The 27,022-nt window shown below is 43.1% G+C and overlaps 2 protein-coding genes across 3 annotated transcripts in view; one reads left to right on the top strand and one right to left on the bottom strand.

The window, feature by feature from the left end:
- The window catches only part of Polr1a (RNA polymerase I subunit A), a 63,482-nt gene extending 51,738 nt beyond the window's left edge, over window positions 1-11,744 (bottom strand). The window contains exons 1-6 of the mRNA XM_006990994.4: window positions 11,605-11,744; window positions 9,561-9,765; window positions 8,260-8,409; window positions 4,536-4,643; window positions 1,889-1,974; window positions 1,665-1,768 (exon numbers count right to left, since the gene is read on the bottom strand). Coding sequence (XP_006991056.2) covers window positions 1,665-1,768; window positions 1,889-1,974; window positions 4,536-4,643; window positions 8,260-8,409; window positions 9,561-9,765; window positions 11,605-11,681 — 730 coding nt within the window. The 5' untranslated portion in view covers window positions 11,682-11,744. The remainder of the gene's footprint in view (window positions 1-1,664; window positions 1,769-1,888; window positions 1,975-4,535; window positions 4,644-8,259; window positions 8,410-9,560; window positions 9,766-11,604) is intronic.
- Window positions 11,745-11,775: 31 nt separating this feature from the next.
- The window catches only part of Ptcd3 (pentatricopeptide repeat domain 3), a 33,804-nt gene continuing 18,557 nt past the window's right edge, over window positions 11,776-27,022 (top strand). The window contains exons 1-8 of one of the 2 annotated variants that reach the window (XM_076566921.1): window positions 11,776-12,214; window positions 13,966-14,018; window positions 14,128-14,164; window positions 19,153-19,198; window positions 21,292-21,360; window positions 22,192-22,296; window positions 24,033-24,156; window positions 26,501-26,616. In XM_076566921.1, the coding sequence (XP_076423036.1) occupies window positions 12,111-12,214; window positions 13,966-14,018; window positions 14,128-14,164; window positions 19,153-19,198; window positions 21,292-21,360; window positions 22,192-22,296; window positions 24,033-24,156; window positions 26,501-26,616 (654 nt within the window). In that variant the 5' untranslated portion in view covers window positions 11,776-12,110. The remainder of the gene's footprint in view (window positions 12,215-13,965; window positions 14,019-14,127; window positions 14,165-19,152; window positions 19,199-21,291; window positions 21,361-22,191; window positions 22,297-24,032; window positions 24,157-26,500; window positions 26,617-27,022) is intronic. The other variant, XM_076566922.1, reaches the window with a different exon arrangement.

Below are 27,022 nucleotides of genomic sequence, written 5' to 3'. Positions count from 1 at the left end.
TACTAGCCCTACCCAGATTAAGTAGAAAATTGTATTTGGGGTTGCTGTTCAAGAGGCCAACTTCTAACACCCAGAAGAACAAAGGTAATTTAAGTATCCTGTAGGCTCAAAACTGTCAGCATTTCCTGGGATGCCTTAACTGAAATCTCTTTTCTGGATTTATCAATCAGGGCAGGAACCATGCTCTGCTTGTGTTCCAGCAGTAGAGGGTGCCTAGCACACAGGTGATAGCTGCCGGCTGGAACACATTCCACGTATTCTAAACTCTCCATAAACAACAACGCTGCTTTGCTCTGTATTGTATTTTAGTCAATCTTTCCCTTAACTAATGAAAAATAAAATTTATTTATCTATTGTGGAGTGGATGTGTATGTAACAGTGCATGGCACGGCGAAGGTCAGAGGACAACTTTCTGGAGTCGGTTCTGGCTTCCCACCATGTGGGCCCTGGAGATTGAACTCAGGTTGTCCGGCTTACCTGCTGAACCATCTCGACAGCCCAATGTGGGTAAATAATATTTCAGTGTTATTTATGCCGGATGTGATGGTGCACACCTTTAAGCCAGCACTTGGGAGACAGAGGCAGGAGGATCTCTGAGTTCCAGGCCAGCCTGGTCTACATAGTAAGTTCCAGGACAGCAAGGATCATATAGAGAGACCCTGTCTCAAACTCCTCCCAACCAAAAAGAGTTATTAAATAAAAAACAAAAACAAACAAGCAAGCAAACAAACAAACAAAATCAATCCTAAAGCTAAAACAAAGACTGTTTTCTACAGGTTTCTAATGCCTAGACTTCTGGTTGTACCTTGTCCTTGTAGTTACAACAAAAGATTACCTCAAATGAATGGGCTTGGCAAAGGAACTCAAAGGCTCCTTTATCACTGGACACCTGCCCCATTCCCCCAACTGGAGTTACTGTCTGAAATTCTGAACATGTTTTCAGTGTCTTAGCGTTTTCTAGGCTAGCCTAGGGGGTCACGTAGACGGTCATGCGGCAGTAGGAGACAATGTGGCCACGGCCATCTGCAGGTCGGAGAAGGAAAACCACTCCCGTGCTCTAACTGTTCACTGTCAATCAACACTTATCAGTCTTTCTAACAGGGTCCTAGGGAACAGAAAGGCCATGACCAGAAAAGCAAGCAAGCTTCAAATGAAGTCTAAAAGTTAGTTAACAGTGCCACACCCATGTGCGTTCTGATGAATGCTTAGGGAAATCTAAAATGTTCAACTGGGAAAACTGAATAAAGAATTTATGGGAACGCACTATGCTTGCTACCCTGTAGAAGTTTAAATTTACTCCACGATAAAAAGGTTTATTAAAAACCAGTACACAGAGCCAGGCAATGGTGGTGCACACCTTCAGTCTCAGCACTTGGGAGGCAGAGGCAGTGGATCTCTGAGTTCAAGGCTAGCCTGGTCTACACAGCAAATCCCAGGGCTACACAGAGAAAAAACTGTCTCAAAAAAACCAAAACCAAAACAAACAAAAAAACCAAGAAAACAAAAACAAAACTGTGCACAGATTTGCTATTTACACCAACCCTTGCCAAGAGACTCAAGGTAAACGATAGAACATTCATCCTCCAGACCTAAGAAGCCAGGACTCACTTGAGGCTACATATGAGAAACATGGCTAGAGCTCCTTAGAGACCCAGCCTGCTTACCTGGGGGCTCTGCATCCTTCTGGCCAGATTTCTTGTGCACCATGGCTGGATATGTGATTGTCAGCTTACTGTTGTGCTCCTTCCGAACCACTGACCGGCCGGTCCTACACTCGGGAACACGTGCAGAGAGAAACAATCCCCAATGAGACATTTAATAATGGCGCTGAGTGACTGGTCAAAGCAGCTCACCCAGGGAATGGGAAAGGCTCCTGGACAACACTCACTTGCAGTGGGGACATCGCTTAGCAGCCATATGCGTCTTCCAGAAGTAAGAAATGAGTTTGCTCCTGCTTTCGCAGACATTTTTCACCTGTTCAAAGTCAGAATATTACAGTGGCTTATTTTCAGGTAGGGTCTCACTCTGTAGCCCAGGTTAGCCTCAGATGTGTAATCTTCTTGCTTTAGCCTCTCAAGTAATGAGATTACAGATGTGTACTACCACACCTGCACTGCAGTGCCATTCTGGAGAGAATACACTCTGTATGTATTTAATGGTTTTTCACTTTTTATTTTAACTAGAGGAAATCATCCTGTGGTGGCTTGAATAAGTAATACGCCCCTGCAAGCACAGGCATCTGAACCCTTGGTTGAAGGCACTGTTTGGGTAGGTTATGAAACCTCTGGGGCTTTGGCCTGCCTAGAGGAAGCAGATCAGTGGGCACAGGCGTTAGGAGTTCACAGACTTGCCCCGTCCAGTTTGCTCTCTGCTTCCTATTCGTAGCTGAAGACTGTCTCTCAGTTGGGGATTTCTGCCATCACAACGCCACTTCTGGATCCATAAGTGCATAGAAACTCTTCAGTCCTTAAGCTGCCCTTGGTCATGGTGTTTTATCACAGCAACAGAAAGTTACTAAAATACACCCTTACTTAAACAAAAATGTCCCACAAAATAGTCTTTGACATAGCCATCTAAGTGGTCATATTAAAGGTAACCAAATATCATCAAGGACAAGGCACCGAGGTTCCTCAAGAACTGCTTTTTGGTCTGACTGTAGCAGATCATCTTGAAATTGCCACCTGCTCTCTATCCCCGAGCACGGAGATGATGCTCACTTTCATGAAGGCCAGTATCAGATGGAAATGATGCAGCGCCTTTGCCATGGAAACACTACTATCTCCATGTGGGTCAGCACCAGTCCTTGTACTATGGTTTATTTGTCCCTCAGGCAACTTCTGCGTTCTCTGTTTATTTACTAAAATGCCCAGAAGAATCTGTGCACAGTACCATAAACACCGCTCACAGGTCTCTCTTGTTAAAGGCACACAGAATGACTCCTAAACTGATGGAACTTTGTAGAAAAGGACTCTGGTGCCGACACACTACAACCTTTTGAGAGTATTTTTGAAGATGTGCTGACTATAATTAAAGATTTGCATCTGCTCAACATCCTAATATCAGCACTTGAGAAGTCAGCTACAGCAGATGAACACCAATTGTTCAGTCTTGCCATCGGTAACCATTTGGGCAAGAATCCACAGCTGATGATGGAACTAGCAGGTGAAATGAGCCAAGACACAGACATTCACCAGTCAACAGCAACAGAGCACGAGCACCAGCGATGCAGGCAGCGGGAGGCCATGCAGCGATGCAGGCAGCAGGCCATGCAGACGGCAGGAGGCCATGCACAGCTGGATTGAGAACCCTCCCACTCCAAGAGGACTTGGCGAAGCGCTTCAAGCTCCCCAAAGCCTCTGCCAGGATGCAGTCGCTGTTCACGACAGGCCAGATTAGCACTCCCTGCCAGAACATCAAGGAGTTCACTGTCTCAAACCTAAGCAAACTTGCCAGGATTATGCTTTTCAAGAACATAACCAAGAAAAAAGAAGTTTCTAGAAAGGGAGTTAATGTAGACTCTCTTCCATTTTTAAATTTTTGTCTTAAAATGATGGAAACATATGTTTGTCTGTGTCTAGCTATGTGCAGGTGAGGGCCGGTGACCATGGAGGCCAGAGGCATCAGATCCCCGTGAGGTAGGGGTTGTGAGCCATCCAACATGGGTGCTGGGGAATCAGACTTGGGTCTGAACTGCCTAACCACCTCTCCGGTCCTAACGGCCAACTCTTGGAGGAAACATGTTTCCGTGTAGAAGAGCAGAGGCGGTTTCTTTAATGTCACTGCTGCCTTCAGCTATGACGTCATCTTTGCAGACAAGTCCTGACTGTTTAGAACGACTCTCATCCACAGTATCAGATTAGGAACATCAACTTCTGCAGAAAGCTGTGCCTGAGAGACCATGAATCCATCAGGGGCTTGGAATAAGTACAGGTTCATCTAGCTTTTAAGACGAATCTGGGAGTGGAGCTGGGTCCCCTTCCCGACACTTCCCCAGATGGCTCTCAGGGTCCCCACAGTGGTACTTCTCTTGGCCGTTACCAGGTCCCACCACAGGACTTCTGGAACCTCCATGGGTCCCTGCACTATGTAATGGTGTAACACCTGGTCATAAAGTGAGTTTGAAGGTCAGTGATGCAGTGGGTAAGCCACCTCACTCCTTCACTGAACAGATAAACTCCCTCACAGACGCCGCTAAGGGAGAGATGAGGCAGCAGGGCTTTAGAGACGGTACGAGGTGGGGAGGGTAGAGGTCGGGACAGACGCCGTTCTCCGCACAACGGCTTGCCAGAAGCTCCACTTAAACCAGTGTCATCTAATCCTCGTACCAGCCCTGCTGGCGGCCATAAAGAGAAGGAAATGAACACTCCGGCGGTTTTAGAAATTTGCACGTCACAGGGCTCACAAGGGGCAGAGCTGGGACTGAACCCTAAGTCTACCCTGGGAAGCCAGAGATGTATGCAGATGACGGCATAGAGGAACTGTGGTTACCAGGCAGAAAGTCCGGTGCTACAGAAAGGGAGACAGCGGTAACTCACATGTGCTCCTTGGGACCCCAAGAGGTTGTTCTGCAGAATTTTGCTTGTGTACTCTTCTAACTCTTCTTGAATTTCGAAGGCGGAAGGGTCAGCAGTCTCTTCCAGAAACTGAAAGACAGGAAAACTATTGTAATACTACAATACAGTAAATGTCTGATGAACATCATGGCTGTGGCTGGCCTCTTCGAGGACCGAGGAATCCACAGGAGGAAAAGAAACCAGAGCTACTGTGCTAAGTTTTCAAAACAGTGAAGTGGGCTAGGGATGCAGTCAGTGGTGGAGCGGAGCACTTGCTTGCCTAGAACACACAAGGCCCTAGGTTTTACCCCAAGCATAACAATTCCTATGTCTAGTGACTGTGGGCTATTTGGGTCAAATTAAAGACCGCAGAGACGCAAGACAAGAGTGGGACAAAAGTATTTCTAACTCCTCAGTTCTCCCAAGAGCTGACAGGTCAGTGAGGAAGAGGCAGGCCAAACTGAAGTAAAACCAGAGGTCCAGCGAGGTCAGCGCATATGAGCTGCGGGTCACCCAGGTGCAGAGGTCACCCAGTATTCTTATGTATCTCTGAGACTGGCACAGATATCTCTGAGAACCCCTGGAGGCCTGTGTAGAGATAACCCCGGCCTCAAGTCCATTTTTGAACTATTCAATTTCATGCTTTTCATTCTGAAGTCCCCAAATGATGCAGGAACAGAAATCAACCCCTAGAATGAGTACAAAAGTAGCATCAAATGGGGCATGACCACTTCCCAAACCCGCCACACAGGCTTAATGAGATGAGGACCTGAAGGCAACACTGAGGGGTTTAAACCTGGACGATGATGTTACAAACCACCCAAGTGGCAGAAGCAGCATGGTTCCTCGCTGAAGGAAGGCGGCAGCACCCAAGCATCCTCGCTAGCAACCCAAGTACATATAATGACTAGGAAGCAGAGAGAGTTTCGAATATCTTGACATCAAAGGGTGCCAAATGTACACAGAATTACATTTCTGTTTGCACATTTTATGAAGAAAAAAAGAAAATAAAGATAGAAGCCATGAGTACTTTTATGAAAATAAAACTAAATTTGGATAAAACAAATCCCTAGAAAAACATAACTTCTATAATTAAAGGCTTAGGAAAATCTTTCTTTCACTTCTCTCTCTTGTAGACAAATCTGCCTGTGGATTAACTGCTCTGTTTTCTTGGAGGCAAATAGGATGAGAATTTCTGCTACTGGCAGAAACCGGCCCAGGCTTCTTAGACTTCATCTCTACTGAGGGCTGTGAGTGCCTACTGCAAACCTCAGCTCTGTGCTTTCCCAAAGCATGCCATGAAGGCTCCCCAGCCGCAGAGAAGTACTACAAAATGTGAGATGTCAGGCACTGTCCTGATGGCCTGTGGGATTGATCGCTCATCTTCTACAAATGCTTTCTTTCAGGGCATTTCTTCTACAAACGTTTTCTTTCAGGGCATTATAGAGAACTTCTTGAGGCCATAAAGATGGCTCAGCAACTAAGAGCATTAGCTTTTCTTCCAAGGTCCTGAGTTAGATTCCCAGAATCCACATGGCGGCTAACTACCTTCTGTAGCTGCAATACCAGAAGATCCAACACTCTCCTCCAGGGCACCAGGCATGTTATGTGGAACACACATACAAGCAAGCAAAAACACTCATACACGTAAAATAAAAATATCAAAAGAAAAAAGTTCCGCCGGGCGGTGGTGGCGCACGCCTTTAATCCCAGCACTCGGGAGGCAGAGCCAGGTGGATCTCTGTGAGTTTGAGGCCAGCCTGGACTACCAAGTGAGTCCCAGGAAAGGCGCAAAGCTACACAGAGAAACCCTGTCTTGAAAAACCAAAAAAAAAAAAGAAAGAAAAAAGTTCCTTAACTCATTTTTAAGGCTGAAACAACACAGGTACCTACACTCTACAGGACAATATGAGAAAGGAAATTTACAGATCAATCCAACTCAAGATTATAGATGCCAAATCCTAAGCAAAATATTAGGATGTCAAATCTACAACATAGGACAAAGCAATTTCTATCACTGGGCATGGTGACACAGGTCTTTAACCCCAGCACTCAGGAGGCAGAGGAAGGAGGAGCTCTCTGAGCTTGAGGTCAGCCTTGTCTACACAACAAGTTTCAGGCTAGACCTTACTATAATAATCAAAATGGTAAGCTAAGAGTAAAAACTACTACCATCTACCTCCCAGACACAGTTTGGGCTTTGAAAGTTCTCTTTATAATGTCTTTCACAGCAAAAGCCTATCAGTTACATCCACTTGCTACAGTTTCCAGATGTCCAGTAGTTAGAACAGTTTTCAGGTGCTGCTTGGAGAGGTGGGTAGCATGTCAGTCTGAGAATGGAACAGTTCCTTTGTTACTGAAGGCCTCTACATTTCTGAGGGTTTTACAAACTATTTAACTTGGGTATGTTTGATGTTTCCTCATGAACAAGATTGAGCCAATGCCCTTGTGGTAGAAGAACCCCAAAGCAACGTGATTTTTTTTTTTTAAAGATTTATTATTTATTAGGTATACAGTGCTCTGTCTGCATGTGTCCTTGCAGGCCAGAAGAGGGCATAGGATCTCATTATAGATGATTTGTAAGCCACCATGTGGTAGCTGGGAATTGAACTCAGGACCTCTGGAAGAGCAGTCAATGTTCTTAACCACTGAGCCATCTCTCCAGCTCCGCAACGTGATTTTTACCACAGCTTAGAACATACTTGGCCAGGCGGTGGTGGTGCACGCCTTTAATCCCAGCACTTGGGAGGCAGAGGCAGGCGGATCTCTGTGAGTTCGAGGCCAGCCTGGGCTACCAAGTGAGTCCCAGAAAAGGCACAAAGCTACACAGAGAAACTCTGTCTCGAAAAACCAAAAAAAAAAAAAAAAAAAAAGAACATACCATGTGATTTAAAATTTTTTATCAGGTATTGTTCACTTTGACTACTTGAATAAGGGGGGTGACTGTCTGATTCTTTGATAAGAAAGTGACTCTTTCTCAATATCTGTGGTTAATAAAGATTACATATGTGTGTGGCAGAACGTACTGTAAAGTGTACCAGCAGCCTGCTACTTAAATTATCAGTCATTCAAATCATTCTCCATTTACATCCACGTGAACTCACAGATGCTATAGATTCCTACTGCATTCAATGGCTTTTACTTATTTACTATCACAATTTGTTTTGACTGTCCCAGATTTGGCCACTGTAAACCCCTCCCACAAGCTGTGTCCTTTTGACTGACTCTGAGCACCAACTTGCTCTCTGGCATGTCATGTTACAGGCTACTGTAATTTCTCATCCAGGCTTACAATAAGCCATTTCAAGGAACGCCTGGACAAGGAATAATGTGCCTGGAAGTTAGATGTGTACCGCCATCTACCTCTTCTACCACTGCCCCACACAGACCCAGGGAAAAAGACCTATCTATTGGCATCATTAGAAGATACAAGGGTCACCGGGCAGTGGGGGCGCACACCTTTAATCCCAGCACTTGGGACGCAGAGGCAGGTGGATCTCTGTAAGTTCGAGGCCAGCCTGATCTACAGATCGAGTTCTAGGACAGCCAGGGCTATTTAACACAGATAAACCCTGTCTCAAAAGACCAAGAAAAAAAAAAAAAACAAGGGTCAAACATTCTGGAGACTATTCTGGAGACTATTGGTGTGGCATAAAGGACAACAAACAAACATCTTTTGATGTCCTGGTTTCCACTACCAACCTACCCTGCTCAGAATTCGCTCAAGCTCATAAACTGCTTGGAGGGCTCCAACTTCCAGGACCCTCAGCTGGCAGATCAACAGGTGAATGGCAGCCCGAGGACAAGTCAGCATGTGGCAATTTAAACAGGAGCCTCGGAGCAGGAGGTAGAGTTTCTAAAGAGTGGGGACAAAAGGAAACAGGATATTAAAAAGACACAATACGCACGGTGGTTTTCACTGTACAAGAGATTTTTCTTTCTGTTGTCTATTTCCTTAAGAATTCTACTTCTGCCTCTATAGCTTTTTAGACCCTATAAACTAAACCAGCATTCCCAAATATTTCTTTTATGATTTCATTTTAAACCATTCAAATTTGAAATTCACATAGATGAATGCATGGTCTGAGAAAAGGAATTCCTTTTGTTTTATACCAACTACTTAACTAAGACAATAGCCTTTTTTCAATATGCTTAACAGACAAACTGGTGTGTATGCCACAATCTAAATAGCTTAAAAACAACGCCTGGAGGCAAGGTTACATACACAAGCGGCAGTCTAGACAGGAGCTTCATTTTGATGCTATTGGCCTTCCTCTGGGGGCTTTGCCTTTCCTACCAAGAAGTTACACTGTGCAGAGCTACTTGAAAAGCCAATGGCCTCAGGAGCACCAGAATTCCCTCCACTCCTAGAGAAGTGACTGCCACTCAGCTTTCTGAAGGGCACAGAACCCTTGAAGCAAAAGGGCATAAACCAGTGCCTTAAGTCTGGAGTAGACCCTGAGTCTTGGATAGGTGGGTGGGTGGCTCACTGAACATTTCCCTCTCATATAAACAGAATCTAGTTGTGGCTTTTTTCAACTGGAATCAAACTGAAATTCTTTGGGTAGTCTGTAGGGTAAGCTGAAATTACAGGGTAAGCATCCCTAATCTGAGAATCTAAAATCACAAACTTTTTGAGACCTGACATACAAATAAACAAATTCAACATCTGATTTCATGGGTTATAGGTTTTAGTAAAAATGGAGGCATGTCAGAAATACATACAATCCCCCTCAGGGTGTGTATATGAGGTATATATAAACTATGAGTGAATTCATGTTTAGACTTGAGTTCCATTCCTACAATATCATCATTATGTAGGCTGTAAGTAGTCTAAAACCTGAAATTCAAAACACTTTGGATCTCAATCATTTTGGACAGTGGACCTTCGAGGTGACTTGTACTGGGTCCGTTGAGGTTTTTTTTTTCCCCTAAAGAAAGAGGCGGAAAAGCTGGTCCTCACAACTCCAGCAATCCCAAGACCCACATGCCCAGGGCAGCACATACATCGAAGAGGAGAGGGTTGTACACCGTGAGCGGGAGCTCAATGTGGCCCAGGTGTCCTGAGCAGTTGTTGAAGTCCTGCACACAGGTGGAGCACACTTCTTTGGAATCTGCAGGACCCAATGCCAAATCATACAGGCCATTTGCTGAAGGGTTTCCCAGACTGTCCACATAGCGAGGGTTGGTAATGGATTTAACGCTTAATTTCCTGAGGAGATTAGAAAAAAAATCCAGGAAAAGCTCAGGTTATTAACTTCTCTGATGTTCCAGGCCTGACTGGAAAGCCTCAATCATTCAATGAAGGAACTGCCACATAAGAACTCCTGTACATAGAATAACAAATCAAGAAAATTAAACACAAATAAAATCATAAAGAAACCTCCTTTATTCAAGATTTTATCACTTTATATAATGGAATCTCTTAACTGTCAAATAACTAGTCTTGTACCCACTAAGAGTGTGTTACTGCGCCACACAGAACGGTAAATGTGATACAGCCTGTGTGTGCTCTACTCAATTGTATTTGGGTGTTCACACAACAATGAAACAGTTAGAAAGCATCCTTCTTAAATGTCACATAAATATATTTTACAAAGTCTAGCTTGCCTTGTAAATCTCATCTAATTTAGAAAATTGTGGGGAGCCAGACTGGCCCGAGAAAGACTTTCTCAGCGGTCCTGATGAAGGGACAAAAGGAACTCTAGTTCTGTGCCCTTGTCCGGCCGTGGACTTGGTAAGGCCCATGTAGAGGAGCCAGTGCCTCGAAGGAGTCAAGGTTGCAGCTTCTGGACCCACCTCTCCCCCTCGGCTGTGGTTGTCAATCCTAAGACAGCTGCGTCTGAGGCATCCTGGGCGCTCTTTGCCAACACTGTCTGACTTCACTCTCTGCTGACCCTGGCTGATTTCCCCCCTACAAACAGTATATAAGACGCTGTACTTCCTAATAAGCTTGCTTGGCATAAGACATAGCTTATGCAAGACTTTCTGACCTCAGCTTTTATCTTATCCTATATCTTTCCATCCCTTGGCATCTCCCCATGAGGACCCTGTCACTGAAGAATGACCTGCTGGTCCAGGTGAGAAAACAAATGTACGGACAGAGATGTCACCCCCATCTTGCACTCTAGAGGGGACAACAACAGCAACAACAAAAAAAAGTCAGTGAGCTGTAGGGTCAGGTAAACGGACGGTGGTCCATAAAGAACGAAGCTGCACAGATCTGGAAGACTCCCATGGTCAATGCCACTGTAAGGATCAAGGATACATGGAGCATCGGGAAGGTTGAGAACCACCGTTGTAGTATCCTTGTCCCGAGGGCAAACGCCTGGGAAGGTTTAGGGGTGATATTAGTATGACTTCAATTTGCACTTGAGAATAATTGTGACAGCCATGTGTAGGACTGACAGGACTAGATGTGTATGAGAGTGGAGATGGATGGAAGGAAGAGACGATCTGAGCATGACCAAAGAACTGACTTAGGCAGTGGCAACAGGGATAAAAGGGGCATAAAATCAAATTAGATATGTAGGTAACACACAGCAAAAGCCTAATAAATAAGATGTTAAGAGTGGGGTCTAGAACTGTTTCGTTTTGCATTAAACCTGGCACGCCAGTTTGGGGAGGCAGTTCCTTTCAGTTTGTGGAAGTGAGAGTGCATGTTGCTTTTTTAATGCAAGTTTGTGATGCGTGTATGTTATCGAGTTCAAAATGAAGATTAAAGAAGAGTTCCTGCAACTTCATAAAGTAGAACAAGGCCTTAACCTGCGATTTAAAGGTTCATCATCGCTTCGACGAGAGGAGACTAATTGGGTAGTTCATAAGCGCGTGGCGAACACGAGAGTATAAATGACTGGTTCGTTAAACGAGGAAGATGAACGGGCAAAGATGGAGCAAGGAAGGACGAAATCAGTCCTAGCGCACGCCTTCCCGCTACCTGCAAAAGGCGCCAGGCAGCGGGACCCCCCTGACGGGCTAGGCGCAAGGCCCTCTGGGAACTGTAGTTCCCGGCGCCGACTGCCGCAACCACGCATTCCCACCAACTCCTTACTTGAGCTCCTCGGCCGAATACATCCCGAAGGAAATGCCCTGAAGCCGCCTCCATGGCGTGTGCTTGGAGGCCAGCATCTTGTGAATCAGTTCTGAGATCCGTCACCTAGAGAGACGTTCCGGTGAGCTCCGGCGACACACGCTGAACTCCCGCAGCACGGAGCCACCATGTGTTTTCCACTGCGCTTGCGTGCCGGAAGCGCTGCCGAGCTGACCGACTTGGACGAGCTCACTTGTGCCTTCGGGGTGGGGGTGGGATCGGAGGGACATAGTCTCAAGACCCTCTTTCTGTTTAAAAACGAAATTACAATCGAGACATCAGAAATCATATTCCCAGTACATTTATTTGAGGTGAATGATGGATGTGTAGTGAGCCTCCCGTTGGCGTCCTTGCCAAACATGACCTTGTAGTCACCCACTTCGAGCGGAGACGGTCCCCGCCCGCCCCGCCCCTTTTGACGTCGCGGGCGGAGGGCGTTCCCAACGTGCTCCGCGAACAGTCCCAAGATGGCGGCGGCGCTGTCCGCTCGCTGCGTGCGTGTCCGCGGCGGGCCTGCCTGGCTGCGGACTGCTCGCGGGGCAGGTGTGTGTGAAGCGAAGCCCTGCTGCAGGTAAGAAGACCCGGAGTCAGTTTGGTCTTGCGTTTCCTTAAGAGTTGTGGAGCTAGGTGGCATGCAACGGTGTTGGCGTGCTGGAGGCCGCGCGCCCCCAAGGGTAGCACGAGGTAGCGGTGGTTTGACCTGAGTTTCGAACGGCGTATATTCTTCCGGGAGGTTTTTATTGGTTGGTTGTAATACTCTATAAAGTTGAAATTGCCCTTTAAAACAGGTCGCTGCTTTCGTGAAGTTTACATGTCCGCGAGTGCTTCTGCAAGCCCCTTCACACATTTCTCTAAAACCCCTCCCGTATCCATTTTAACTCTGCCAAAATGAGAGAGCGAAGTGATAGATTTTTTTTTCCCAAATAAACGGTAGGCTCTCATCGCCACTGTGGACCGAATGTTATGAGAACTTTGAGCTAAGAAAATTAAGCTGTAGTAAAAGCAGAAAAGCCTTCAAAAAAGCCTGACCTCACTCTTTCGATATTGCTTGGGACATGTTGCAGATATTTACGTAATTTCATTTTACACCCTTCAAACAGTGGCCTGGTGTAAGGCATTTAGGTGTAAAAAATTTGAAATCCAATTTAATTTATTTTTGTGTATTGATTCCAAGACCTCATGGATGCTAATTACCCACTCTGCTACTGAGTTAAAATCACCAGCCCAAGAAATCTTTCATGTTCAGTGTTTGCCTTTTCTTGAGTTGGATGGTAATGGACAACTTAAGTGAATTATGACTAGTAATAACTGTCTGAAAGAACTGTAGGGATTGAATTTGATGTAACTTACAGTATGTATTTTGTACGTACTTTATCTTAATTCCCCTAAAGACAACACTGGTTAACTTTGTAGAAACCGTTTTGCAATCGGGTCCCAGCCCTCCCTTTCTGCTTGTTTTCTTTGCCTGATGGCTACTTCTTTCTCTCAGCATAAGATGATGATCTCAATAAAACTTAAGTAAAAATGATACCTTAGATCAGGCACCAGTGGATGATGTAGTTTTCTCTGTGATCACATACACATTTTCTGAGTAATTCTGACGCCTTTTAAGAATGTAAGACACAAGATAATATTAACTATTGGTTTGATTTTAGGATACCTGTGTGTCATTATCCTTGACTGTCCTGGAACTCGCTCTGTAGACCAGGCTGGCAATGGACCAATATATATACTGGGCAAAAAAAAAAGATGGGGGCCCTCTGAGAATATAGCAAACAGTTAAAAGCCTTCTGTTGTTGGTACATTTTTGGTTATTAAAAGTGGTGGAATATACAGCCATAGGTGATCTAAGTTTTGTTCTGATTGCTTTGAGTGGAGTAGGCATTTGCTTGCTATCTGAGTTCTGTCTATTAAAAGCAACAATTCACTGAATTGATCCTTGTCCTGCATTTTCCAGGTTAATTTCTGTTCCAGTGCTGTTAAATTTTCTGGTTTTGATCTTGATTATTTTGTAATGAGAGTGCATACTTAAAAATTCTTGGTTGATACTATAGCTTAGTGTTCCAGAGCGTGGCTTAGCATGGGTGAGGCTCCGGTTTGATTCCTAACATCACAAATAAATCTTAACCACCTATTTGTTTCTTGCGTTGAAGTTGCTGTTTTGATCATGATGTGAGGTATACAGTCTAGTCTATTTGATCCATGATAATTAGAAAATGTAGCTCAAAATGTATGCATGCAGGTGGGAATAAGCCAAGAGCTTCAATAATGAGCAGTATTAACTTTAGAGGTTTTTTTTGTTGTTGTTGTTTTTTAATGCAGATTTTATCCTGGAAGTGCATCCGTCCCAAAGGTTGAAGGAACAAATGTAACAGGTAATTTTAAAACCATGGAAGTAGAAACCCCCCCCCCCCAAAAAAAAAATACACCTTGTATTTCTTTGTATTATTAGGAAACTGATTATTTTTATTTTTGTCCTGTAAGGGATTGAAGAAATAGTCATTCCAAAAAAGAAAACATGGTGAGTATTATTTGCTATTCATTTAACCAGTGGTTGGGTGTTTGCTCTAAATAAAATGTAAGGTTTAAGCAGTGCCTACCTCATAGACAATTATATATTAGCCATTATTTTTAAGATTTATGATGTAAGTTTTTTAAAGATTTGTTACGTATACCATGTTCTGCCTGCATGTATGCCTGCAGGCCACAGAGGGCACCAAATGTCATTATGGATGGTTGTGAGTCACCATGTAGTTGCTGGGAATTGAACTCAGGACCTCTGGAAGAGCAACCAGTGCTCTTAACCACTGAGCCATCTCTCCAGCCAGTGATGTAATTTTTATGTGTAAAACTACATTAAGTTTAGAATTGAACTGTTAGATATACTTTTTTTGTATAATAATTTTACATTTTAGTGGCTACATTATATTTCATTATATTGATATGACTAGACTCGTTTGTTCTCCTGGTCAAGAACAAGAACAGTGGCTGGCCATGGTGCCACACACCTTTAATCCCAGCACTCAGGAGGCAGAGGCAGGAGGATTTCTGTGAGTTCAGGCAAAACCTAGTCTACCTAGCAAGTTCATACAGTGAGGAAGAAGAATAGGAATAATGGAGCATCAGAGGTAAGAGTAGAAACTTGGTTATCTGTGAATACAGCATTCCAGTGTACAGCACTTTGCCAGCCTCTGTACCCCCCCAAAAAAACTACAAGAAATACAACAGGAAGATATTGGGAGTGTTGTACAATCTAACTGCCGCCTGCTTGTATCGTATCTTATAGTCCTATATGTATGTAACTTTACCCACATAGCTAGCAGGAGTTCAGGTATATTTAGTGGTGTTTTGTGGTGGCATACACCTGTAATCCCAGCACTCAAGGGGCAGAAGGTAGAGGATTGATTGTCAAAGGCAGAATGTAGCATGATGGTTGATGGCTTGGTAGGAGTCCAGGGAGGCCTGTTGAAAATGTTATTAGGAAACAGGATATGAATTGGTTGATGCAAAGCATTGATCAGCAAATCAAGGCCCTTTTTTAAAAATTCGGGTTATAAGATAAGATTTTTTTTTTAATATAGTTGCGGGGGCGGGCGCTAAAGAAAAGTAACATGCCAGAGAGAGAGAGCGAGAGCGAGAGCGAGAGAGCAAGCGAGAGAGCGAGCCAGAGCCAGGCAGTGGTGGCGCAAAACTTTAATCCCAGTACTCAGGAGGCAGAGGAGGGTGGATCTCTGTGAGTTCCAGGACAGCCAAGGCTACAAAGTAAAACTGTCTTGAGAAACCAAAAAGAAAAAAAAAAGTAACATGAAAATTTGTGACAAATTTTATGTGGAATGTAGCTTAGTTTGTTCACATACTTTTTATTGTGTGCTGACAATTTGGACAGCAAACTTTTTGTGCTATCATATTAAAATATTTACTCTGGGGCAGGAGAGATGGTTCAGCTGTTGAAGGCTAGGCTCACGACCAAAATATTTACTCTGTCTCTTACTCCTGGTCCCCCCAAATAGAAATGGTGTACAGTGGATTTTGAACCCTGATGTGGAGCTTCTGATTTCAAGGCTCAAGAATCTGTATTTTTAGACTCCATGTGCCTTTTGTACTTTAAGGCTATGATCTTTCAGATCTCACAATGTCATAGAAAACTTGAACAAATTACAATCATTATGAATTTTCTTACATGACTATGACATGATGAAGACAAAGTTCAGCAGGTTAGTATGGATTACGAGGTTATTTTAAGGAGCCTAATTACGATATGTAAAAGAAGTGCGATTTTCTCAGCACTTGGGAGGTAGAGGCAGGTAGATCTCTGTGAGTTCAAGGCCAGCCTGGTCTATAAATTGTGTCCCAGTTTTGAATTCCAGGACAGCCAGAGCTGTTACACAGAGAAACACTGTCTCAAAACAAAACAAGAAAAGAAGTAGAATTTAAAACCTTTCATATTAGCAAAGAGTAGAAAATATGTATTTGTTGATGAAACAGCAAATTGGAACAGTTATTTGGGTAGAAGTTAGGATCAGAATTTAAGGTGATGTCTATACCCCTCGGATATAGGAAGGAGGAATACTTGCACATGTGGCCAAAGAGCAGTCACAGCTGAAACAGCCTGCATACCCATCTCTGGGTGAGTGGATAGTGAAGTACATCATGCTGTCTATAACATTAAAGACATTGGTTACTGTAGCTGGAGAGCTTCTCTCCAGGTTCCCCAAGCCCTGAAGTCCCACAATCCACTTATAAAATAATCACTCAGACGCTTATATCACTTATAAACTGTATGGCCATGGCAGGCTTCTTGCTAACTGTTCTTTTATCTTAAATTAACCCATTTCCTTAAATCTATACCTTGCCACGTGGCTGGTGGCTTACCGACGTCTTCACATGCTACTGGTCATGGCGGCGGCTGCAGTGTCTCTCCGCCTCAGCCTTCTGCTTCCCACAATTCTCCTCTCTCCTTGTCCCACCTACTTCCTGCCTGGCCACTGGCCAATCAGTGTTTTATTTATTGACCAATCAGAGCAATTTGACATACACACCGTCCCACAGCAGGTTACATCTGTGCATAATCACGTGGATAATAGAAACTCGTTTAACATGTCCCAAGTGACTGATACCAAGTTTGTTTGTTGTATTTTTTAAATCTGCTTATGCTTAAAACTACCTTTAAAAGTTATGGAAATAGGGGGTTGATGCTGAACTCGCCTAGCATACATTTGAAGCCTTAGATTCAATCTTAGATACTGTAGAAAACTAGATGTAGTGGTACACGCCTTCAGTTCTATCACTACAGTTGAAGTTCAAGGTCATCCTCAGCTACATAGGGAGTTCCCAGCTAGCCTAGGCTACATGAGACTCTTGTCTCAAAAGAAATTCTACTCTGGAGATTGCCTATGAAATTGTTGTTGGGTAAGATATGACACCAGATACCATTATCTTAACCTGTAAACTTTGGAAGGTTTTTGGTGAATTTTTTTTTTTTTAATTTTTAAGAAATTTATTTTATGGTATGAATGTTTTGCTTTTTATTTATTTATTTATTTTTTGTTTGGTTTGGTTTTTCTTTTTTTTTTTTTTTAAGATTTATTTATTATGTATACAGAATTCTGCCTGCACATATGTCTGCAGGCCAGAAGAGGGCACCAGATCTCATTATAGATGGTTGTGAGCCACCATGTGGTTGCTGGGAATTGAACTCAGGACCTCTGGAAGACCAGCCAGTGCTCATAACCTCTGAGCCATCTCTCCAGTCCCTGGTTTGGTTTTTCAGGACAGGGTTTCTCTGTGTAGTTTTGGTGCCTGTCCTAGATCTCGCTGTAGGCCAGGCTGGCCTCGAACTCACACACATCTGCCTGGCTCTGCCTCCCCAGTGCTGGGATTAAAGGTGTGCGCCACCACCGCCCAGCTGATGTTTTGCTTTTATGTGTAAGTGAGTACCATGTGTGTGCTTGGTGCCTGTGGAGGTCAGAAGAGGGTGTCTATCCCAGAGAATGGGAGTTGAGGATGGTTGTGAGATACCATGTGGATGCTGGAAATGAAGCCAGCTCCTCTGGAACATCAGCTGGTGCTCCTAACTACTAAGCCATTTCTCCAGCCCTGGTTTTTATTTTTTAAGGCTATTATTCATTGTGACTACTTTAAAATACTTTTTGAAAAAGAATAAGATCAGTGGCTGTGCACTTGTTTTGAAAAAGGATGTATGAAGTAGGCCCCACACCTATAATAATGTAATGACCCCAATGAAACTTAGGAAAGAAGAGCTTTCATTCAAGGACTATGTAAAGTGACCCTGTCTCAAAAAACCAAACAAAAACAAAGTAGTTATCCAATGGCTGTCTTATATATGACAATTATTCAGCTTCTCGTGTTATAAAACTTACATTTTTTTCTTTCTCAGATGACTTACAGTCTTATAAATATTATGTTAAACTTTATTTAGAATAATACTATATTTTTGAAAATTATCTCAGTTCTCTTGGAAATTAAATACATGAACCCTAGCAAGAATAAATCTAAGGGGCTGTAGAGTTGGTTCAGAGGATGAGAGCATATATTGCCCTTGCAGAGGACAGTTCAATTTCTAAAGTCAGATGACCCACAACCACCTGTAACTCCAGCTCCAGGGGGATCCAGTGCCTCTGGTTTCCACAGGCTCTTGCACTTGTACACACACACACACACACACACACACACACACACACACACACACAAAGAGTAAGCAGATTTGAAAGTAGATTATGTCATCTGTCATTTATGCCAGTGAAGCTTTTCCAGTAGTTCAGTGACAAAGGTAAAATGTGCTGCTGGCCTAAGGGTCTCCTGCCCTCCCCGGATAAAAGGTAGATGAAGGGTTTATTCAATATGGCCACGTTGGGAAGAGAGACAAAGAGATACAGTGGAATACTCCCCACCACCAGCAGCAGCAAGGAAAGAGCTGGAGTTGTAGAAAGCTGGTCCAGGCTGTGGTGGGGTCTCACACATTATTGATCCATCATTGCCTAGGATAAAAGTGGATCATTGTGGAGGCTTTGCTTTAGTTGTTCATGTCAGAGTCAGAGAATAATACACAAGCAGGTGGGTTGGAGGAAGTCAGCAAGGTAGATTTATGAGATGAGAGAGGGAATCACTAGCCCTGGATTATTAGGTTATTAGGGATCAGGTCAGAGCACACATGAAGCAAAGGGAAGGAGGAATGTGCCATCCAAAAAAAAGCAGACTTTTGGTGCTGCGGGTCTAGCCTCACAGGGATTCTAAGCCCCATTCTCTAGCACTCGATTATTGAGTTAGACTTTAGCTCTGTGGCCTCTGCCTCCGTATCCCTGAGATTATAGGATTGTGTCAGGTCTGCTTCTCAGCCATGTTGGCTCTAGTGGTTTTGTGAAATGAGTGGTGGCTCTAGGTGAGGCCTTGTTTTATGATAAAGCCAAGGTCCTCTGAGAGTAGAATGACTTGTTCATTTTCTAAGTATGAATAGTCTTGGTAAAGGCTGACTTGTGGTTCTTATTCTAGGGATAAAGTGGCTGTTCTTCAGGCACTTGCATCCACAGTAAACAGGGTAAGTAGGATTTTTAGATTAATAACACATTGTTATAGCTCTTTATGCAGAATTAAACTATTGTGTATCTAGATTTTTTTTTTTAACAAATTAATCCAATCCCTACTTTTAGAAAATGGGGAGACAAGTTTGTGAAGTGACCAGCCTAGCTAGAATGTAATGCCCATGGAGTGTTTTTACAGCATACTATCATTGTTTGTTTTTAGAGACAGGGTCTTTCTGTAGTCCTGGCTGTCCTGGAATTTGCTCTGTAGACCAGACTGGCCTTGAGCTCACAGAGCTCCTCCTGCCTCTGCTTCCCAAGTATTAGGATTTTTTTTTAAATTATTTATTTGTATTTTATGTGTGTTGGTGTTTGCCTGCATATATGTCTGTGTGAGGGTGTCAGATCCTCTGGAACTGGACTTACAGACTTGTGAGCTGTCATGTGGGTGCTGGGCATTGAACCTGGGTTGTTTGGAATATCGTCCAGTGCTCTTAACCACTGAACCACCTTTCTAGCCCCCAAGTGTTAGGATTTTTAAAGGCATGTGCCTCCATGCCCAGCTCATACTAACAATTTCTTTTTTTTTTTTTTTTTTTTTTTTTTTTGGTTTTTCGAGACAGGGTTTCTCTGTGTAGCTTTGCGCCTTTCCTGGAACTCACATTGTAGCTGGGATTAAAAGCATGTGCCACCACCACCCACTAATCATTTTTTTAATTACTTGAAAAGCTATTTGACATGCTTAATTCTAAAAATGACATGAAATAAAAATTAATTAATTTAAAACAAAACAGGTGCTTGTTTTTGAGGGATTTGGTAACTAAGCAGAGGCATTGTCTTAGTTCTGACTCTGATACATAGGTCTTTCCTGCTGGTGATGATATACTGGTCAAAATACAGATCTTATATCAGGTGTGGTGTACACACCTTTGATCCCAGCACTTGGGAGGCAGGGGCTGGGGTTTGGTATCTCCTTAGGTCTCCAAAAGGTGTACGCACAGTTCTGAATAGCATTTCAGATGCCTGTTTACAGACAAATGAACTGCTCAGTCACTGTCCACCTGAGTAGTTGGGGCAGGGTCTCAACTGAACCAAGAGCTTGCCTACAAAGGCTTGTTTAGCTAGCCAGTATTCTGGGAATCCCTTGTCTCTGCGTTCTGAGCACTAGAATTATAGGAGGGCTGGCACAGCTATCCAGTATTTACAAGCTCTGTGGCTCACACTTGCATGGTAAGTGCTGTACCTATTTGGCCATTCCCCAGCCGAAGGAACTCTCCTTTTGTTTTGGTTTGGTTTGGTTTTTTCGAGACAGGGTTTTTTTGTAGCCTTGGCTATCCAAAAAGTTGATTTGTAGACCAGGTTGGTCTCGAACTCAAAAGATCCACCTATCTCTGCCTCCTGAGTGCTGGAAATAAAGGTGTCTATCACTATGTAGTAAGAAGGAACTCTTTTTTTTTTTTTTTTTAAACTTTTTAAAAAATATTTTATTTCATTTGCATTTGTGTAAAGGTGTTAGATCTCCTGGAACGGGAGTTACAGACAGTTGTGAGCTGTCATATGGTGCTGGGAATTGAACCCGGGTCCTCTGGAAGAGCAGCCAGTGCTCCTAACCCCTGAGCCATCTCTCTAGCCCAAGAAGGAACTCTTAAGTGAAGATGCATATATGGATGCATAGTGACTGCTGTGAAGGAAATATTATTCCTGGAAACTGTCAAGGGACTAGTTAATTCAGGGGTCCTTAACTAGAGTTTAAAACTGTCATAGTCCTAACTGACAACAGACCGAAATCATAAGAAATAAGGCTGAGGAATTAGCACAGTGCTAAAATGCTAACTAATTCTGTGAAGCCCTGAGTTCAATCCTTATTACCAAGAGAAAAAACCTTGTAAGATGGAGCCATGGGGATTTGTACTTACTTGCTGCAAGTTGTGCATAATTTGAGGGAAGTCTTTTGACGTATATTATTTCTTTTTTTATATGTAGACATGTGACCATACATATTCCTGTGTGTATGTTTCATGTGTAATTAAAGTTTCAGTTTATAGAATTTGTGTTCATCACTAAAGCTTAGAGAGTTTCAATGAAAATCTAAAGATATATCTTTCCACAGGACCCTACAGCTGTACCTTATGTATTTCAAGATGACCCTTACCTCATACCAACCTCTACTGTGGAGTCTGTGAGTGTTGTTATATAACTTTTCAAGTAATTTTTAAGACCTTTACTGATTTGTGTAAGAATATATAAATAGTTGAATTATTAAAATACACCTTGAAAAGCTTAAATACTGACAAATGGTAGGCTCTGAATCTCTTTTATCAAAAATTTAAGTATTGTCTCTGAAGAAAGTTTTGATTTTAATTTTTTAATTAAGGTCTTTTTTTCCCCATGCATTGGTGTTTTGCCATGGGTGTTAGGTCCCTTGAAACTGGAGTTACAGCAAGCCTGAGCTATGATGTGGGTGCTGGGATTTGAACCTGGGTCCTCTGGAAGAGCAATCAGTGGTCTTAACTGCTGAGCCATCTCTCCAGCCCTATTTTATTAAGGTCTTAAGCAAACCATTTGTGTGTGTGTGTGTGTGTGTGTGTGTGTGTGTGTGTGTGTGTGTGTGTGTGTGTGTGTGTTGCACTGTATATAAAATGTGACCTGAGGCCGGGCGGTGGTGGCGCACGCCTTTAATCCCAGCACTCGGGAGGCAGAGGCAGGCGGATCTCTGTGAGTTCGAGGCCAGCTTGGGCTACCAAGTGAGTCCCAGGAAAGGCGCAAAGCTACACAGAGAAACCCTGTCTCGAAAAACCAAAAAAAAAAAAAAAAAATGTGACCTGAAATTAATGTCGTACTCAGAATTGAGATATGTGAAGTACTGTAACTTGATTTGTTATCGGGACTTCTAGTATTATTGCATTTTTTTTTTTTCTGGGGGCAAGGGAATAATTTTTGCTGAGGATGTAGCTTTGCTTAAGTTTAAATTATATGTAAATGCTAATTTGTATTCCCCCCCCTTATATAGCGTTCATTTTTATTGGCAAAGAAGTCTGGGGAGAATGCAGCAAAGTTTATTATTAATTCATATCCCAAATATTTCCAAAAGGATGTAGCTGAGCCTCATATACCGGTAAGAAGAGGTGATTGTGTCTTTTATATAATAATATGAATGCAGATTAAATCATTCGTCCATAACTGATTTAGCCATTTTAGTGCTGTGAATATTGGAGTGAGAACATTTACTGACCTTTTAAAATTCTTCTTGTGTGTGATTCCTAATGCTGCTCTTGAGTCTTCTCTGTGACTGTTCCTTTTTCGGGTCCTCTAGTAGCTTCCTACATTTCCTTATACATGTTGTCTTCATCAGTGTTTACAGTCTGCACTTGCTGGTCTGGTCGTCCCTGCACTCTGTTGTCTTTATCTTGGGACTTAAGGCTGTCCGTCTGACTCCCCTTTGTTCTGTAGTTGGGCGGTGCTTGTAGAGTGTTCCAGCAGCCACAGCAGTCCATCCCTTCAGCACAGCAGTGAGCAAAAGAGGTGCACCTCTCTCCTCCTGTGAATGTGGGAATTCCAGCCTCACTGCAGTTCATCTGCGTACAGCCACTCCCTTTCCCTTCTGTTCCCCAAACTCACACCCAGACACTGCCATCCTCCCTCACACCGCAGCTTCTGGTGCCTGGCCAGCACCGACATGGTTCTGTGGTGAAATACTAAAACCCTGAATCAAACAGTGGCAGTTGTGGGGTGGTCATCTACTGGCCCAGCACTCTCCTTTAATTTTTTGGCTGTCACTGCTCCTGTGCTTGGCTTTAGGGGTCATTGGTGCTGAAGCCTTGCAGGGGTCTCCTGTCTTGTAGATAGAGCGCTATATATCATATCCTCAGATGAGGAAATGCCAACCTGAGATACAGCTGTAAGGCATTTTCTCAATTAGTGATCAATGGGGGAGATCCCAGCCCACGGTGGGTGGTGCCACCCTGTGGTGGTCCTGAGTTCTACAAGAAAGCAGGCTGAGCAAGTCACGTGAAGCAAACCAGTAAGCAGTACCCTTCATGGTGTCTGCATCAGCTCCTGCCTCCAGGTTCCTGCCCTGTTTGAGTTCCTGTCCTGACTTCCTCAGTGAATAGCAATGTAGAAGTGCACCCAAATGAACCCTTTCCTCCCCGGCCTTATGTCGTAGTGTTTGTTGCATGCAGCCATGGAACCCCTAACAAAGATGGGGGAATTGTATTGTAGTTGGTTTTTGTCTTGTTTTGTATTTTTAAGAAAGGATCTCACCAAGTACCCTGGCTGGCCTGGAACTCCAAAGAAACCCACCTGCCTCTCCCTGAAGGAAGCTGGGATTAAAGATGTGCTCCACTGTGCCTGGTTTTTTGTTTGTTTTATTTTGAAAGCAGGATTTTTTCGTTTTCTTACCAACACTAAAGTATTCAGCTCAACCTCAGGTTGTAACCCTTGGTTGAAAATGGGGTCTTCAAAGTATGAATTGAGTATTTATGATAGAATGTTTTTAAATTTTCATCAAGTCAGGAGATGGCTAAGCAGTCTTCTCTGCTCAAGTTGAAGTTTATTGGCCTTTCTTGTGTGTTTTGATTTTGTTTTTTCAAGACAGGATTTCTCTGTGTGGCCTTGGCTGTCCTGGAACTTGTTGTACAGAGATCTGCCTACCTCTGCCTGCCCCTCCACCCCCATCTGGAGTTAAAGGCATGCGCCACCACCTGCCCAGCTTTGTGTTCTTACCTGTATATTTTGTTTTTATGTTCAGAGCAGTGAATTAATTTTGCTTTGTTGGTGCTAATAGCTTCCTCCTGCTGTTATGCTATTTCCTTGGCCTGCTTGTTGTCATTTATTCCTCTTCTTTCCTAGTGTCTAATGCCTGAGTGCTTTGAACCTCAGATTGAAGATGTTAGCGAAGCTGCCCTGAAGGAACGAATCAGACTCAGGAAAGTCAAGGCTTCTGTGGACCTCTTTGATCAGCTTTTACAAGCAGGTGATTCACCTCAGCCCGAGCCCCTCTTGGAACTTGGGGCCATTTGATATGATCCAAGTAGGTTTTTGATTTTTCGAGACAGGGTTTCTCTGTGTAGCTTTGTGCCTTTCCTGGAACTCGCTCTGTAGATCAGGCTGGCCTCAAACTCACAGAGATCTGCCTGCCTTTGCCTCCTGAGTACTGACAACCCAACTAGTTTTGAGTAAAAATGACCAATAGTGTTTACTTCTGTTTGAAGTGATGTAGTATACGTAATTCATCTTCTGCTGCTTCAGACTGAAACTAAGTGAAGTAGAACTGCAGCTTCGTTTGTTTGTTTTTGTCCTGTGCACTGGTAAAGAAAGCACATGCTGATTATTCCTTGGCCTCCTTTTTTAACATTAAGTGTGAGAAGGTCGGGCCAAATAAACCTGAGAAATATGCTGTATGGTGGTGGCACACGCCTTTAGTCCTAGCACTTAGGAGGCAAATGCAGGCAGATCTCTCTGAGTTCAAGGCCAACCAGGCCTACACAGAGAGACCCTGTCTTGAAAAAAGAAAACAAAAACCAGAAATGCTTTATTTTTATTTTTTTTGTGTGTGTGTTTTTTGATTGCATGTATATCTGTGCATCATATGTCAGCCTGGTGCTTAGGAGGCCAGAAGAGAGCATCAGATCCTTGCTAACTGGAATTACCAATGGTTATTTTACCACCATTTTGGGTGCTGAGAGTCAAACCCAAGTCCTAAGGAAGAGCAGCCAGTGCTTTTAACTGCTGAGCCATCTCGTTAGCCCTGAGAAATGCTTTAAAAGAAAGACTGTTGGACTGGAATCAGGGACTCGGACCGTGATGTGGTCCTACGTCACTTAGTAACCTAGACAGAGGCCACAGAACGTTCCGAGAGGCGAGCTAACATCCTGTTGTACTTTGAATTAGATCTGGAGATCTTTTTAGGAAATACAGTTCTAGATAATGTGGGTGGTAAGCTACAGTGAATATACATGTGGTCATTTCAAAGTCAACCATTGTTATTAAATATTAGGAGTCTAGACTGCTGTTTAGTGAATTAGAATTAAAAATACGGTAAAAATAGAAGAAAAATGCAACTGGAAAAAAATCTTGAAAATACAATTTGAACCCAAAACATTTTCTTACACTCTTTAAGAAATTTAGGTAGCTTTCTATAGCATCAGACACACAACTGAAGGGGGACAACAGGTAGTATGTTGGTGAGGTTCTTCTGCTTCCTGAATGTGAGCAATGCTTGGTGTGAATCTGCATTGCACTCCTCGATGCTGAGGCTTCTGCTTTTGCCCACAGTGGTACAGTTGTGTGCAGCCACTCAGTAAATGCTTCTAGTTTTTTTGAGGCAGGATGTCATGTTGCTTAAACTGGTCTTAAATACTTTGTAGTCAAGGATGACCTTGAACTCCTTCTGCCTCAGTGTCTTGAATGCTTAGGTTACAGGCATGGGCAGTTGTGCCAAGCTTAATAAATTGGGTCTTTTTTAAATACTTCCTTTTGAAAAAAAATTCTAGATTTTTATTTTATTTTATTTTATGTGTATAAGTATGCCACATGCTTGCCTGATACTTCTGGAGGTCAGAAAAGCATGTTGGATCCTCTGGAACTGAAGTCATGGATGGTTGTGATTCATCGTGTAGGTGTCAAAAGTTCAGGTCCTCTGCAAGAGCAAAAGTGCTCCTAGCCACTGAGCCGTCTCTCCAGAACCCTCTGCTTTTCTTTCCTTTTCGCTTTCTCTGTAAAGTGAGTGCTGACGTGGGAGTATCATATTTTGAGCAATAGGGTTTTTTGGTGGATTTGTTATTTTTGAGGTGCCAGGAGTCAAATAGTTGTTTGTTTTTATAATTATGCAGTTGTGCTAGTAGTTCTTAGTACATTTTTAATGAGGGCTTGAGTCTAGTTGGGATAATTGTTTGTATTTATTTATTCAGTGGATCTGATCTTAAAGGAAGTAAGTGGACCTGGACCAGCAGGTAGTTCTTCAGGGACAGGTCCCAGAGAGGAAGAGCCAAGGGATCAGAAAACGAAGAAGATAGGAAAGCTGGGGTCCAAAGGTCTCACACATGCTGAGTCTTATGCCAAGCAAGTATAGTAAGAAATACAGACAGCACCTTATACAGTTTGCACGGGGAAAATGGGACAGAGTTCCCAGAAATGGATTATATATCATGGATATGTAATCATGAATTATTTGTTAATTGGTAACATGGTAGTAGGGATTAAGTGTATAGCCAAATAAGCCACCATTAATAGAAAAAGTGAAGAGTTTCATCTAACAAGCTTTGGCTTGGGGATGTTTGAAGCTTTCTTTCTTTTTTTTTTTTTTCTCCTAACCACAGGAACCACAGTCTCTCTTGAAACAACTAATAGTCTTTTGGATTTATTGTGTTACTATGGTGACCAAGAGCCCCCAGCTGACTGTCCTTTTCAACAACCTGAACGTGCAGAAAACTTGGTAAAAAAAAAAAAAAAAGAAAGAAAGAAAAGAAAAAAAAAGCTTGGCTTTTTGTTGGTTTTTAAAATAATCCTTTCTCAATGTGGGCAGGGTCTTTGTGTGCCAGGTGTCGTGGTGGTATGGGGTCTGCTGAGGTGGCCAGACAGCCTCCAGTAAGCAGTGATGAAGGAAGACACGTGGGAACATTGTGTTCTGTTCATTTTTAGTCAGTGTGTGTTAGTTACACAAAATGATGTCTTTCGTTATGACGTTTTCATACATGTATATCATATTTTAATAATCCTCCCTCCCATTTACCCTCCCCTTCCACTTTGTTCATAGGAGAAAAGACAAGCAACATCTGTTTTTCTGGATCTCTGTATGATCTCTAATTCCATCCATTTTCCTACAAATGGCCTTTTGATCT

This window comes from Peromyscus maniculatus, chromosome 3 (genome assembly GCF_049852395.1).
Source record: "Peromyscus maniculatus bairdii isolate BWxNUB_F1_BW_parent chromosome 3, HU_Pman_BW_mat_3.1, whole genome shotgun sequence".
Taxonomy (NCBI): Eukaryota; Metazoa; Chordata; class Mammalia; order Rodentia; family Cricetidae; genus Peromyscus; species Peromyscus maniculatus.
The sequence above is the reverse complement of the archived record's forward strand: the minus strand, read 5'-3'. Positions and strand labels throughout refer to the sequence as shown.